Genomic DNA, 13,899 nt, shown 5'->3' with positions numbered 1-13,899 from the left:
ATCCGCTTGGACCTATAAGCGTGGCTCTCTCGTGATTCGTTGAGGGGATCGCTTACTAAGAACCTTGAACGGCGCTGCATCTGTAAACAAGATCCGCCGAGCATCAACACCAAAGAATACAAAGATGGGACCGCCATACTTCGCGTCGACCAACGGCCAGGATGCCGCGCCGCCAAAGACGTACTACGAGCAACAGCGCGAAATGCTCGTCACTGAGATTGCCCAAGTACGTGCCACAGAGCCCATCACGGAGCGCATTGCAGTCTCTCAAATTAATTCCCCAAACCATGTGCATCCTAACAAAGTGCCAGAGTCTGGAAGTTGTCCTGCAAAACATCAACAAGTTGAACCGTTCGCTCGAGGAGGTCACGTCGGTCGGGAACGAATTCGCGCCCGTCGAGTCGCTCTGGAGCCACTTTGAGAACGTTATGGCCAAAGATCCGGGTGAGCAACAGGAGGGTGCGCAAGACGGTGCGACGGAACACGAGGGCGAGACAGAGGTGCCTCAGGACCGGAAATGAGCGTTTGCAAGGAGACACCTTGTTAGCTTATTAGTTCGTGGACAACGCGCCCGGAGGTGCACGGCCAGCCGTCGAACAGGCCATGACGATAAGTTGAATGATGTAATGATACCCCAGAACGAGTCATTGGCACAGATCACGATCGTCTAGAAACAGGATCTGGTAGTGGTGTTGCACGTCGAGAACAAGAGAAGCAAAAACGGGGGCACGAGACAGGTTCCAGAAATATACCTCATTTATTGCCATGCAAAGGCAAAGTCGGCGCCAACTCCGGCCATGCGTACATACAGAATACCGAATACAGATACAGGGAAGAAAATGCTGCTACGTGGACCTTTGAATCGCTGTGTCCATTCTCGTGTCAAAACAAAACCCAAACGCCAGCCGACCATGTACATGAGAAGACTTCCCTATGATTAAAGAGGAAGCGAACATGTGCGGACAGTGATGGAGGTGAGCCGTATGTGGTCATTAAACATCTTGATCGTGTCGTCCAGCGTCGTGAATCTCGATATGCTCTCCTCTCGATAGACACAGGCTATAGCACTTTGCAGCCGCTGCGCTTCTTCTTCTTGCCGCCCCCAGCGGGGAACGCTGATGTGTTCCCTCTTGACGAGGTGGCTGTGCCTACGCGGCGCTCTTCTTGCTCCTTGTGCTCCTCGCCCACAGCCATTGTGACGGCCATGTCGAAGATTTCCTCGACACCGTCTTGCTCTTTACTGCTGCACTCCATGTACGCAGCGCCCATCTTCTTTGCGACCGCACGTCCCTGCTCGGTGGTGACGGGCGTCAAGCCTTGTGTCTTGAGGAGCTCGATGCAGTTCTTCTTGTTGCGCAGGTCAGACTTGAGTCCCAAGAGCATAAGAGGCGTTGTTGGGCAGAAGTGGAGGACCTCTGGGTACCACTGGGCATTGTCAGCTGATGCACGATGAACTAGTTGGCGGCGTCTTACCTTGTCCATGACGTTTTCTAGTGAGTTGGGGCAGTCAATGGCGAAGCACACGAAGATGACGTCGGTCTCGGGGTAAGAGAGCGGTCGCAACCTGTCGTATTCCTCTTGGCCGGCGGTATCCCACAGAGCAAGCTCAACCATCTTGCCTGTCGGGGGATGGGGCGTGTGAGTGATGTAGTTCTCGAAGACGGTTGGTACATATTTCTACGTCGCATTAGCATTGGCATGACATGACGTGTACTTGCTCGGGCGCGTACCTCTGGGAAGTTGCCAGAGCTGTAGCTGATCAACAGACATGTCTTGCCGCATCCACCGTCACCGACAACAACGAGCTTCTTGGAGTAGGCCGGGGGCTCGGTGATGGCGGTGTCGCGCGTGTTGGTGGTTCCATATGAGCTGACGGTGCCGTTGCTGTTGCGCTCGCTCGGTGTGCGGGCGTGGGTGCGGACTGGTGTGATTGACGAAACGGGCGCCTTTGTGCTCTGCTTGCGCCGGAGGTAGTCGTAGTTCTGGGAAGGTGCGGTGGCCATGGTGAGTGGGTGCGGCAGTCTGCTCGGGGTCAAGTTTCAGACAGAGGATATGAATACGGAGAAGGAAGATGGTGTTGGAGTTGGTGTGGGGAGCGAGTGGTCGGGGCTTAAGAGAGTCGGATGTTGACTGTTAGAGTGCTCGGTCGCATATGGCAACCACGCTATGTCACCAGCGGCTCGCTAAGCTAGCGCCCAATTGCAGGGTGCCTGTCCATGTCTATCGATCGATGCCATGGCATGCTGTAATCTACCCACGGCCTCGTCTTACATCCAGACTCCCTCTGCCCGCGCTGGACATGCACGTTCGATTGACTCGCCCACCCCCTTTCTGCGACCGCTGCCATGAGTCCGCGACATGATGCGCCCGCCGACGCCGCCGCGACCACGGAGCCCAAATTGGACGCCGGCAACAAGGGCCACGACCACTACGCCCAGCGACTGCCCCGGTGGCGCAATGCCCTGCGGAACCGCCTCATACCCATTGTGCGCTGGGAAACACCATGGCTTGCCCTGATGCAGGACAAGATGCGCTCGCCCGCACTCGACTCGTACTTTGCCTATACCGCCAACCTCGGCACCCACACCTTCTTCATGGTCTTCCTGCCCATCCAGTTCTGGTGCGGCTACACTAGCATCGGTCGAGCGTATGTCGGGCGCTGTCATTCACTATCGTGCGACGTCTGACGTACACAGGACTGTCTTCATGCTTGCAGCCGGTGTGTACTGGACTGGCTTCCTCAAGGACATGCTCTGTCTGCCCAGGCCCCTGTCGCCGCCCCTCGCCCGCATCTCCATGTCTGGCTCCGCTGCCCTCGAGTACGGCTTCCCCTCGTCCCACTCTGCCAATGCCGTGTCCGTCGCCTTCTACGCCATATACACGTTGCGCCAGTCGGCCGACCGCGACAGCTCCAACTGGAACATGGGTCTGCAAGCCCTCTTCTACTTCTATGCGCTTTCCATCATCGCGGGGCGGTTGTATTGCGGCATGCACGGCTTTCTAGATGTCCTGGTCGGGAGCATCATGGGTGCCTTGATTACGGCTTTCCAGCTTGTATGTGGGGACTGGATGGACTCGTTCGTCTTTAGTGGAAGTTATATGGACATTTTCATTGCAACTTTGGTCGTGTGCGTTCTGGTCCGCGTCCACCCGGAGCCCGCTGACGACTGTCCATGCTACGACGACAGCGTGTCCTTCTCTGGCGTTGTCATTGGCATCAATCTTGGTGCGTGGCACTATGCGCAGACTGGCTACGCAGTAAAAGACGCATACCCGTCGTCCGTCCCATTCGACCTGGAAGAGATGGGTCTGCTGAAAGCGACCATTCGCATTCTACTTGGTGTTGTGGTTATCTTTGTCTGGAGAGCGACTATGAAGCCTGCGTTGTTTACCATACTGCCGCCCATCTTTCGCATTCTGGAGCAAGCTCGCTGGAATATGCCCCGCGCCTTCTTCCTGAACGCCTCCAAGTACAAGTCTATCAAGCCTTTCGCTGACGACGACAACGTCATCCCACCTGCGTCAGAGTTGCCGCACATGCTCAAGAACCTCGCTCACCCACGTAAGAGATCTGTATCAGTCGGACCGCAATCTGCCGCCGATGCTTACGAAACGCTTGCCTACCGAAACCGAAGGCGACGGGAAAGCGTCAATTCGCTGGATGGTGCTGTACCTGAAGACTCGGCCTGGATTCCCAGTCCAGCTGTTCTCGATACGCCCAATATCGAAAAGGGGGAGCCGTTGCTTGGTGCCGGTCTCCTGCCCACACCCATGGCATCACGTGTGCATTCGTATGAGCAGATGATGGGCACAGGAGAAGTGCAGACGAAGGAGAAGAATATAATAACTCCCCCAGAGAGCGATACAGACGTTGCCGGCGACGTCTACAAGCTCACACAGAGCCCGACTGAAGAGGAGAATGAGAAGCGAGAGATCTTCATGAAGCTTACGACGCCACGAGTGCGCTATGATGTTGAGGTGGTCACGAAGCTGATTGTGTACACTGGTATGTATCGCGCATCGATAATCTCAGCGATGACTGACCGTAGTAGGTATTGCATATATAGCTGTTGCAGCTAACCCGATGTTGTTCGAGTTATTGGGTCTGGGCATGGGCGACCAGTCGTAGTTCGCTTGTCACGTTTCCTTGTTGTGCATTTGTTAACAGTTTGCTGGTCTTGACGGCCCGTCTAATGAAATACTGATGTGAATCAAAACGACCTTTCTGTCTCGAAACTTGGTTTAAATTTACGAGCTTGATACTCTTAGCCGTACGTGCCACCCTTGACAATCTCCTTTGTCTCGCCCATGGTGCCAAAACAGCAATGCTCGACTTTTCCCAGAGGTCCCTCCCTGGGATCATCCTCAAGTAGCACACCAAAGCGTAGTTTCGTCCGTGTCAGCTCTTTAGGAAAGGGATCTCCGCCCAGACACGCACCCACGCTCAAGTGATCCAGGGTAGGGTTGCGGGTTGTGGCCATGATACGGGAAAAGAGCACGTCAGACGCTACTCCATTCTCATAAAGTGACCATGCGCCGACGAGTATAAAGGCAAAAGTGATTGCAATGACGATTGCGTACCCAATCCAGAGGGAGCGCCTGTAGTACACATACACCATCATGGTACGTGATTTCACGCAAGGTACCTCCTGGTCCTGTGCGACGACCAGTTTCGGCTCATTGAGCAGGGTGATGAGTATATCTTCGAAGAAGTCTTGTATCTCTGTCTTCAGGTCCACCAGCGGATACGATGTGCTGCTGTTGGCCAGTCGCGTTTCAGACAGATCCGAGTAGGTGACCAGGAATTTTTGCTGCTCGATCTTGCCACGAAGGAAGCGACGCAAAAGCGAGCCCATGGTGTGATACGAGGCCGTCAACTTGTACTTCTCTACATCTTGGGGTTTAACGGGATCTTCGCCAATGACAGGACGCAGAAACACTCGCTCTCGACGCGTTGCAGACTGTCTGGGGTTGAATGTCATGTCGAACGTGTAATTGGTGTACTGCATGACGCATTTGAATATCCTAGGCTCGTGAACGTTTCCCCATTTCGCTCTATACGAGCTGTCATCTGGATACGGTGTGGACGTATTGACGCTACACGTGGGCGTACGAAGTCAGTATGTATCAATGTAGTTTGTACAGGGACACGTACGCATATCCGATCCAAAGAACAGGTTCGCTTTTGAAGACACCCAAAGACGTCCCATTGACCCCCGGCTCTTGGTGCCCGTAATCGCCTTGGTCAACGTCCGCAGAATACACAAGGCTCCCATTTGGTGCAAGATCAGCAAAGGTGAAAGGCGCGTCAGATCCATCGGTATCGTCAACGTCGTCGCACTTGTACCCGGGTGCAACGAATCCAATCGTATACGTGCAGTTCCAACCGGATCCACAAAACACTGAAGATGCATTCTCCCTGGGCTGTGGCTTCTGCATGTACACACTACTAAAAGCCAAGCGGCGTGCATTCTTCGACGGCTGATCATAGTAGTCGAAATAGCCCTCGTCTCTAAGATCTCGTTTCTCTTCTGCAGCTGGCTGGGTGGTGTTGTAGAAGTTTAAGCTTTTCAGCGAATATTTACTCATGTCCCGAAAGTCGTATGTAGACTCCTGGGCAAAGTTCAGGGTAGCCACAGAGCACGTAGCATTGTCATTGAAAGTTCTGAGCTCAGATGTGAGCGACGCCGGAGACAGCACGGATGCAAGCGGTAGTAACTATGCCGTCAGTACAGACATATCGTCAAGACTTGTAGACTTACCCAAGTACAGGCGGCCATCAGTGTGGCAAGCTTGCCGTTTCTGATCATCTCCCAGTTTAGGAAGAATTGCGTTGGGTCTTCTGTTGCAGAGAATAGGCCATCAATGCCGTTAATCGTCATCGCCTTTCGCCGAAACGTGTACCATATCCGCTGACGATTACACATGATGACAGTCCCAACAAGCGTGCTTTTTACGAAGAATGCCAAGGCTGTGCCGTACCTGACCATCTTCAATTGCTCGATGGCCGGCTGCCCGTCAAGGTGCATATAGAACGAGTGGTGGCCCACTGCTGCCGCGAACCCAGCCAGGAACAACACTACAATGAGTGCTGGGGTAGTCCAATATATGTGCCATTGCGCCAATTCCCCAGAACGGCGGTCGACCAGAGCTTGTGTGTCTGCGTCCCAAGCCTTCTTGTGATAGAGAGAGTTTAGGGTGTGTGTTGACTCCCTCGTCGAGCGTGCGGAGAGACCAGGACTCGTGTATCCTTCACGAACAGGCTCATATCGACTCTCCCCATGTGACAGGCCAAAGTATGCTCCCGGCTGCAGCCCTTCTCTTGTGTGACTGCCCTGCGACGGCTGAGATAGATAGGCGAGCTCGATAGGATCAGATTCTGAGCGGAACGGGTCGTAAGGTTCGGGACGCGAATCTGGGGAAACGTCTCGGGAAGAGTACGCCGACTGAGGTCCTCGGGAGGTCATCGTAACTGCGATTCTGGGGATCTAGGAGACTGCGGCACAGTCATGGGAACAATACCACAATGCTAGCGTTCGGCGGAGGGGTTACACATGCGACACAGCGAGTGTACGCAACATCTCAACAAGAAGACGACTGCGGGAAAGTCTCATGAGCGCACATGCTCTCGCATTCACATTCCTCGAGAGATTGGAGTAGAAGGGAGACGGTGCTGGAGCTTATCCGAATGGCTTCGACATGGCCCCGCTAGATATGGTCCATTCCGGGGAACTGCGCTTTCGTGGCGCGACGGACTGGCTATTGGTAGGGCATTAACGCACTAAGCGCTACTGCAGGCGGGTGGCTGGAAGCTGAAGAAACTCGATAGCTGAAGTGTTTCATTATCTCGACGCGCCCGATGAGGCGAATGCAGCGTGATAACTATGCGCGTTGGGGGGTGTTCGAGTTCAAGTTTAGTGACGCTGTTCCTGTTGCCAAGCTGCGTCATGAAGCTTGATACACAAAGCTAGTATTTCTCAGTCGCGCCTTACATGGTATCTTACAAGCTACAAAGGGCACATAAGTGTGCATTGTAAGCCATGTTAGAAATGGTCCTAGGGATCATGCAGGCTACATTCGGTTTTCGTAATAGCATTGGAGAAGCCGCAGTCTACAAGAAAAGCTACTCATCATCAACCTAGTGTATCGCAGCAATATAAAGCCGACATAATCAGGTAAGCATAGTTGCCCCGTCGGTTGCATGTTCACTAACGAACGTGTCGCGCATAGAAGGCAGTGGAAGACAGAGCGGGGCATGAGTAGGCGCGAAACCACGCGACATCCTCGTGTTTCTTTACCGGCAGACCCACCTCGACTACATTGGGCTTACAAATGCCGCTTCGAGGAATGAGCTTTGCCGATGTCTGCCATGTTTGAACGCTGTCCCATTCTTTACCCTGAACCTTCGCCGAAGATCCGAGTAATTCCCGGCGATGCAGGTAGAGCAGCATTTGCCGCACTGACGGATCCGACTTCTAGACCGGCGGTTCACGAGCAACACCGCAACAGGCAAGCCGCTATTGGATCTTCCCCATGGTACCACTCATGTATCAAGCTAATCATCTAGGATAGCCGCAGTCTACAGGGGAGCTAGGCTGTGACGTGAAGTAAGCTAGCCCCTGTTGTTGTTGCGTCACTATTCGGACCTTCGACCACCCCACATGCACATGGCAGTACATAAAAGAGCAAACACCGTCATGGCCGAGACGTCATAAAGCTCCCAATTTTTCTTGAGGACTTTAATTAAAATACCACGACACCCGCTCTCCAAAACTAAATCATTCATCAAACACAAACAACTACAACATGGCACCATCAACGACAAAGGCATGGACGGTCCAGGGCCAGAACGGCTTCGACTCTCTCACATTCAATGAGCAGGCCAAGGTGCCTGAGATTGGAGACAAGGATGTTCTTGTAAAGGGTATGTACAATCCATTGAGTGGTTATTCGCCGCAATGCTGATCGGTTGACAGTCCACGCTGCGTCGCTAAACTACCGCGACCTTATCATCCCCATGGGCAAATACCCCTTCCCAATGAAGGACAACACTGTACCCGGTTCAGACGGTGCTGGTACCGTAGAATCGGTCGGCAAGCATGTCACACGCTTCAAGCCTGGAGGTTCGTATTTTTCTACACGTATACAGATGCATAGTCTAACATATTTTAGACAAGGTGGTCACACTCTTCAACCAGGGCCACATTGCCGGCTCCCTGGATGGAAAATCTCTTGGCACAGGCCTTGGAGGCGCCATTGATGGCACTCTCAGAGAATACGGTGTTTTCGATGAGGCTGGCCTCGTCCAAGCCCCGTCCAACCTGAACATGCTCGAAGCCTCAACTCTCTCCTGCGCCGCCCTAACAGCCTGGAATGCTCTTTACGGCCTGGAGTCGCGCGCTCTCAAGCCCGGTGACACAGTCCTTACACAAGGTACCGGCGGTGTATCCATTTTCGCTCTACAATTCGCAAAGGCAGCCGGCGCCAAGGTGATTGCTACCACGAGTTCCGCAGAGAAAGCCAAGATCCTGAAGAAATACGGTGCCGACCACGTCATCAACTACAAGGAGACCCCCAACTGGGGTGAAGAAGCTGCAAAGTACACACCCAACGGCGCAGGCGTACAGCACGTTGTCGAAGTCGGTGGCCCGACCACAATGGCGCAATCTCTCAAGGCTGTCGCTATTGATGGAGTCATCACCATTATTGGTTTCATTGGTGGCGGCGGAAAGGAGCAGCCTACATTCCTCGACTGCTTGAGCAACATCTGCACTGTACGTGGTATCTTGGTGGGTTCCAGACTACAGATGGAAGATATGTGCAGGGCGATTGAGGCCAACGACATACATCCCGTTGTCGATGAGAAGGTGTTCGAGCTCAAGGATCTCAAAGAGGCATACCAATACATGTGGGATCAGAAGCACTTTGGCAAGCTTACCGTCAAGGTCGCTGCTTAGAGCTTGGAATGTAGCAAATAATAATCTTCAAATTACTTCACTGCTGACAACGACGTGAGCTTTACACAATGCGAACGGATATTACAAACATCCGGAAAATGCATTAGTGCTACACTAAAGTATCTACGAGAACCACCCAGCAAATACCTTGACAGTTGTGTCTGGGTGCAAGAACAAAAAGAGCAAAGACCATCCACTATTGAAACATGCGTGCCATCTGCCATATAGGCGAAGAACAAAACAGAACAGAACAAAACAAAACAAAACAAGAACAATGCCTCCCAAATATGCAAAACAATCATGCCACTGAGGCGATGGGTATCATGGGGTATCAAGGTCATGACCGTCGTAAAGAACCTCGTAAGCGACCGAACACCATGCTATGCGCCGTGAAACAATCCAAAAAACAAAATTCCCAGCCAATCCATGCAATGTAAAATGAAAGTAGAATCCGTGTTTTTGAGTGATGAAAATGTGCTCACTCCAGCTCGGTAGTAGGTTGTCCGGCTAGCAGAGTAGCTGCAATACGCTTGCGCGCGTCGTCCATACCGTTAGTAGCAACAACGCGGTCAGGGGCATCGCCACGGATAAGGACCAAAGCGTTCATGAGAGTAAAGACACCGCAGTCGCTTCCGTTCAGCTGCTGTCCGCTCCGCTGGGAAGTTTCTTTGGTCCATTCTCCAGGGACCCAGTGTTCGCCGAGCTCCTTCTCGAGGTAGGCCACTAAATGGTCGATGTACTTCTGTCCGTCAAGGCCCATAGAATCCAAGTACTCAATGGAGCGTTCCTGGGGATAGACCACAAGCAGGCGCCAATGTCCTTTGTCGCAGATGGGGTAGAGGATAAGATCAGCATCTAGGTATTGCTTGCCTTTGAGCTGGAACCTATTGGTCCAGCGCGAGGTATCGAGGGTCTGATACCAGAAGGACGAGAAGGCGTGAAGTGGAGGTGCGGGGCCGTTACGTTTGTGTGCAAAGCCCATCTCCTTCTTCTTTGCGGCGACAAGAATGGAGAGATATTCGTTGACAATGTTGTCGTTCAGCCAAGCCCTCGGGTCGCCGTTGAAGTCCCGAGGCAACAAGGTCGCAAAGTCCCGAGCATACAGCTTCTCTTCAATAACCCACTGGCTGGCGTTGCGGCCGTGGTTGGTCTTTGCTGCAGCATCTTGCAGTATCTCTTCTTCGCTGGGAGAGAGCGGCGCGACAAGTGGTTTCGGTGGCGGTGGCGCCAGGGCAAGCTTCCTCTGTACTTCTCTCTGGAGATCCTCGAAAAGCTCTAGTGATAGCTGGGATTCTTCGAGCGATTCATCTGGAGCATTGAAGGTGTCTATAGAGACACCGCGCCATCCACCGTCCTTGGCAGGAGAATCGAAAAGCGTAATCTTTGGGCTACTGGCCGGTGAAGAGCCGGAAGAGGATGCGGCCTGACTGCCGTCTGATGCGCCGCGGTTAGGATTCTGGAACACATCATGGTAGTTCTTGACCGGGCTGGAGGTGATAGTCTCTAGCGTGGAGTCGAGCATTTCGCTAACTCTCTCATCAAAGTAAAAGGGCTTGCATTTAGCATTCTTTTCCCAACGTACTCCCTTCCTGCGCGGTGGAGTAGGTGCATCAAGAAGAAACGACAAGTCGTTTTCGTATTCGAACTCTGGGGTAGCAAGCACAGAGTCAACTTGCATCGGCGAACCATCAGTTTCTGATGGAGAGTTGTGAGGTTTGTGTGTGTGTGGCTCGGGGGGAGATGCATATGACAAAGCATCTGTAGTGGAGGAGTCTTTATTGGCTGCCTCGGGATTGGTTTGAGGCGACTGGGTCTCGGCGAAACCTTGTTCCGCAGACTCCGTCAGAGGCGCGGCCTGTCTGCGCTTGATATCATTGCCAAGCTGCAGCTTCAACAGCTGGCGTCGCATGGGTGTAACTGTGGGCAATTTGATAGCACGCTGGCTATTGCGGCTTGAGCTGGGGGTTGCGCTTGCTGATCCTTGCGCTGATGGTGTAATATGCTGAGAGGTATGCGCAGCAGGAGACTGAGAAAAGAGCCATGCCGGAGCTGCATTGTCGCAAGCAGGCGATTCGTATGCATAGTCGTGTGACTGGGGAGACGGAGTTGGGCTCGCTGGTGAGTCAATCTGAGGGGAGTCCCAGGACACGTTTATGGGAGAGCCAGTCTGGTAGTTCCGTCCCGGGGTGGACGTGAGAATGTTGTCAAAAGAGAAGTCGACATTGACATCGAGGGATGCGTTTGCGTCTTCAGAGTCGCCAAATTCGGGCTCGAGGGATGTGTTCGCGTTGTTGGAGTAGCCGCCTGTGGGTGTAGTCTCTAGTCCGTAATCTTGTGTATTGGCTGGTGACGTATGTCGAATTGGTGAGTCGCGGAACTGACGCGGGCCCAGGCTACCATTCCACGACTGTGACGCGCGCGCCTGCCTTTGGTTTTCGCGACGCGTTTGGTTCGCGCGCGCGCGCACTGAAGGGGAAGGTGTCGCGTACTCTTCATCTGCCACGCCTGCAGCAATGAAGCGCTTCTTGCTGGAGCCAGTCGAGGAGATAATCGGGATCGCCTTGATCGTCTGCCGGCGGAGGTATCGGGTTGCGAGGCGCGCTGGAAGTGAGAGCAGGCTGGCAACGCTGACGGTTGCAGCCCACTTGCCGAGCGTGTTGAAGAGAGAAGCGCGCGGAGGTATGACTTCCTCTGTGGCGGTGGTATCGTCTTGCGGCCATCCTCCTGGAACATGTAGGTATTCTTCAGAGGAAGGTGCGGTGTGCTGCGCCTGCCGTCGTTGTGAGTTTCATCCAGGTCAATACCTACAGCGAGCACTTACCTGCAGTTGTGGAGCGCCGGAGCCATTGGCAGTGACCACTGGCACATCCGCAGGCATGCTGGAGAGGTAGGCGCTGTATGCGCGTTTTGCGGGCATTGTTGCTATTACTTGTCGCGTTGGTGGTTGCGATGGGCAATAGTGACAATGAAGTGTGAAGTGGAGAAAGGACGAGGGTCGCGGTTGCTGCACAAAGCTGCCCGCAGTAGCGTCCGCCCATCTGCGCACGGACACCAGCTGCAGTTCGCGCTAAATCCTCTGCGGCTCTTGGTACCCGGCGCGGACAAACAATTCTCCATTGCGGCCAGCGCTTCCAAGGCTGTATATGCCTGCGGTGCGTGGTGTTGATTCTCCCCATATTCCTGTCATAGACCCTGCTGCCGCCCTTGATATCCCCTTGTACGCCACACAGTCTCTGATTATACGATCCCTCGAATTGAAAGTCGCTCCCGCCTACCGCCTCCATTCGCGTCTGCTGCACGTCATTGGCCGAGTTTGAAGGGCAAGAACCCCTCGACAGCTCTACACCACAACAACCGATCGTCCACCCCACCTACATCGATCCCGCCGCCCCGCAACCATGGATACCAATATGGAGGACGTAAAGATGCCAGAGCCCATGCAGCTGTCGTCTGCCCCCACGTCTGAGCCGACCACAATCCCCACGCTGGATGGCTGGATCGAGAGCCTCATGAGCTGCAAGCAGCTGGCCGAGAGCGATGTGCAGAGACTATGCGACAAGGTATGCGACATAGCCTCGCGCAGAAAAACTGCCCAGATTGCATCTTCTGACGAGCATTGTGCTACAGGCCCGCGAGGTACTCCAGGACGAGTCCAACGTACAGCCAGTGGTACGTACCATCTCCCCTGCGAGTCCGATATCCGCTCACCTTGGTACAGAAATGCCCCGTCACAGTCTGCGGTGATATACATGGCCAGTTCCACGATCTGATGGAGTTGTTCAAGATCGGCGGCCCCAACCCGGACACAAACTATCTCTTCATGGGTGCGTTGCCTGCCCCAGCAGCATTCATCCATACTGACATCAACAGGTGACTATGTCGACCGAGGCTACTTCTCCGTCGAGACTGTGACCCTTCTGGTCGCGCTCAAAATTCGATACCCCCAGCGCATCACCATCCTCCGTGGCAACCACGAGTCCCGTCAAATCACCCAAGTGTACGGCTTTTACGACGAGTGTCTCCGCAAGTACGGCAACGCCAATGTGTGGAAATACTTCACAGACCTTTTCGACTACCTGCCGCTCACTGCCTTGATCGACAACCAGATCTTCTGTCTGCACGGTGGTCTCTCTCCTAGCATTGACACGCTCGACAACATCAGGGCGCTTGACCGCATACAAGAGGTGCCTCACGAGGGACCAATGTGCGACCTGCTCTGGTCCGACCCAGATGACAGGTGTGGCTGGGGAATCTCACCCCGCGGTGCAGGATACACGTTCGGCCAGGACATCTCAGAGGCCTTCAACCACAACAACGGCCTGACCCTAGTGGCACGTGCTCATCAGCTAGTCATGGAGGGGTACAATTGGTCGCAAGACAGGAATGTCGTGACCATCTTCTCGGGTAGGCTGTCCCCCATTCCGTCCCTGATTGCATGACTAACATTCTACAGCACCCAACTATTGCTACAGATGTGGCAACCAAGCCGCGATCATGGAGATTGATGAGCACCTGAAGTACACCTTGTAAGTCTTCCACTTTGCTGAACATCGTTGCGCTTCTCTAACGCAACCACAGCTTGCAATTTGACCCTTGCCCACGTGCTGGCGAGCCCATGGTCTCACGAAGGACCCCCGATTACTTCCTTTAGATGGGCTCTTAATCTGGACTCTTACCGCTATCTTAGCACAGCGCTACACTTGAAGGCATCACTGAATACACTGTGTACGATTGCGTTCCTGGTCACCAAAGCCGTCAGAAGTGGCGGGAGACGCGTGACACTGACGTGCTCGCTTGAAGTAAGGCTCGCACTGTCTAGAAGACCCCAAGAAGCCATACTAGAGACGCGTGGGAATGTTACAACAGGTTGTGATGTAGCTTGTGCACAGACTTATAATGGTGGAGACTTGATTGCAGTGTTTGATACTCCCTTTTTTGTGAA

General features: G+C 53.7%; 7 protein-coding genes across 7 annotated transcripts; 4 read left to right on the top strand and 3 right to left on the bottom strand.

Annotated features, from left to right (window-relative positions):
• Positions 1-97: 97 nt before the first annotated feature.
• Positions 98-842, top strand: CC77DRAFT_1094955 (hypothetical protein). The gene is made up of 2 exons (XM_018529766.1): positions 98-226; positions 312-842. The coding sequence occupies exons 1-2, from the start codon at positions 125-127 to the stop codon at positions 519-521; spliced, it is 312 nt and encodes a 103-aa protein (XP_018385475.1). The 5' UTR covers positions 98-124; the 3' UTR covers positions 522-842.
• Positions 776-2,204, bottom strand: CC77DRAFT_94425 (GTP-binding protein-like protein rho4). The gene is made up of 4 exons (XM_018534961.1): positions 1,731-2,204; positions 1,474-1,677; positions 986-1,425; positions 776-956 (listed from the first exon to the last, which is right to left on the bottom strand). The coding sequence occupies exons 1-3, from the start codon at positions 2,001-2,003 to the stop codon at positions 1,060-1,062; spliced, it is 843 nt and encodes a 280-aa protein (XP_018385474.1). The 5' UTR covers positions 2,004-2,204; the 3' UTR covers positions 776-956; positions 986-1,059.
• A 19-nt stretch (positions 2,205-2,223) lies between these two features.
• Positions 2,224-4,255, top strand: CC77DRAFT_1020596 (hypothetical protein). The gene is made up of 2 exons (XM_018525079.1): positions 2,224-4,006; positions 4,053-4,255. The coding sequence occupies exons 1-2, from the start codon at positions 2,650-2,652 to the stop codon at positions 4,127-4,129; spliced, it is 1,434 nt and encodes a 477-aa protein (XP_018385473.1). The 5' UTR covers positions 2,224-2,649; the 3' UTR covers positions 4,130-4,255.
• On the bottom strand, positions 4,019-6,624 carry CC77DRAFT_94305 (hypothetical protein). Its single transcript, XM_018534895.1, has 3 exons — positions 5,763-6,624; positions 5,156-5,718; positions 4,019-5,097 (listed from the first exon to the last, which is right to left on the bottom strand). The coding sequence occupies exons 1-3, from the start codon at positions 6,465-6,467 to the stop codon at positions 4,266-4,268; spliced, it is 2,100 nt and encodes a 699-aa protein (XP_018385472.1). The 5' UTR covers positions 6,468-6,624; the 3' UTR covers positions 4,019-4,265.
• A 1,122-nt stretch (positions 6,625-7,746) lies between these two features.
• On the top strand, positions 7,747-8,967 carry CC77DRAFT_1020594 (alcohol dehydrogenase). Its single transcript, XM_018525078.1, has 3 exons — positions 7,747-7,924; positions 7,977-8,123; positions 8,173-8,967. Exons 1-3 carry the CDS (start codon positions 7,807-7,809, stop codon positions 8,955-8,957), a joined length of 1,050 nt encoding a protein of 349 aa, XP_018385471.1. The 5' UTR covers positions 7,747-7,806; the 3' UTR covers positions 8,958-8,967.
• An 80-nt stretch (positions 8,968-9,047) lies between these two features.
• Positions 9,048-11,965, bottom strand: CC77DRAFT_1020593 (hypothetical protein). The gene is made up of 2 exons (XM_018525077.1): positions 11,779-11,965; positions 9,048-11,727 (listed from the first exon to the last, which is right to left on the bottom strand). The coding sequence occupies exons 1-2, from the start codon at positions 11,872-11,874 to the stop codon at positions 9,436-9,438; spliced, it is 2,388 nt and encodes a 795-aa protein (XP_018385470.1). The 5' UTR covers positions 11,875-11,965; the 3' UTR covers positions 9,048-9,435.
• On the top strand, positions 11,896-13,889 carry CC77DRAFT_1020592 (serine/threonine-protein phosphatase PP2A catalytic subunit). The gene is made up of 6 exons (XM_018525076.1): positions 11,896-12,517; positions 12,585-12,626; positions 12,676-12,781; positions 12,828-13,361; positions 13,411-13,483; positions 13,536-13,889. The coding sequence occupies exons 1-6, from the start codon at positions 12,356-12,358 to the stop codon at positions 13,606-13,608; spliced, it is 990 nt and encodes a 329-aa protein (XP_018385469.1). The 5' UTR covers positions 11,896-12,355; the 3' UTR covers positions 13,609-13,889.
• Positions 13,890-13,899: the final 10 nt, after the last annotated feature.

Source organism: Alternaria alternata (assembly GCF_001642055.1).
Source record: "Alternaria alternata strain SRC1lrK2f unplaced genomic scaffold CC77scaffold_11, whole genome shotgun sequence".
Lineage (NCBI taxonomy): Eukaryota > Fungi > Ascomycota > Dothideomycetes > Pleosporales > Pleosporaceae > Alternaria > Alternaria alternata.
The sequence above is the reverse complement of the archived record's forward strand: the minus strand, read 5'-3'. Positions and strand labels throughout refer to the sequence as shown.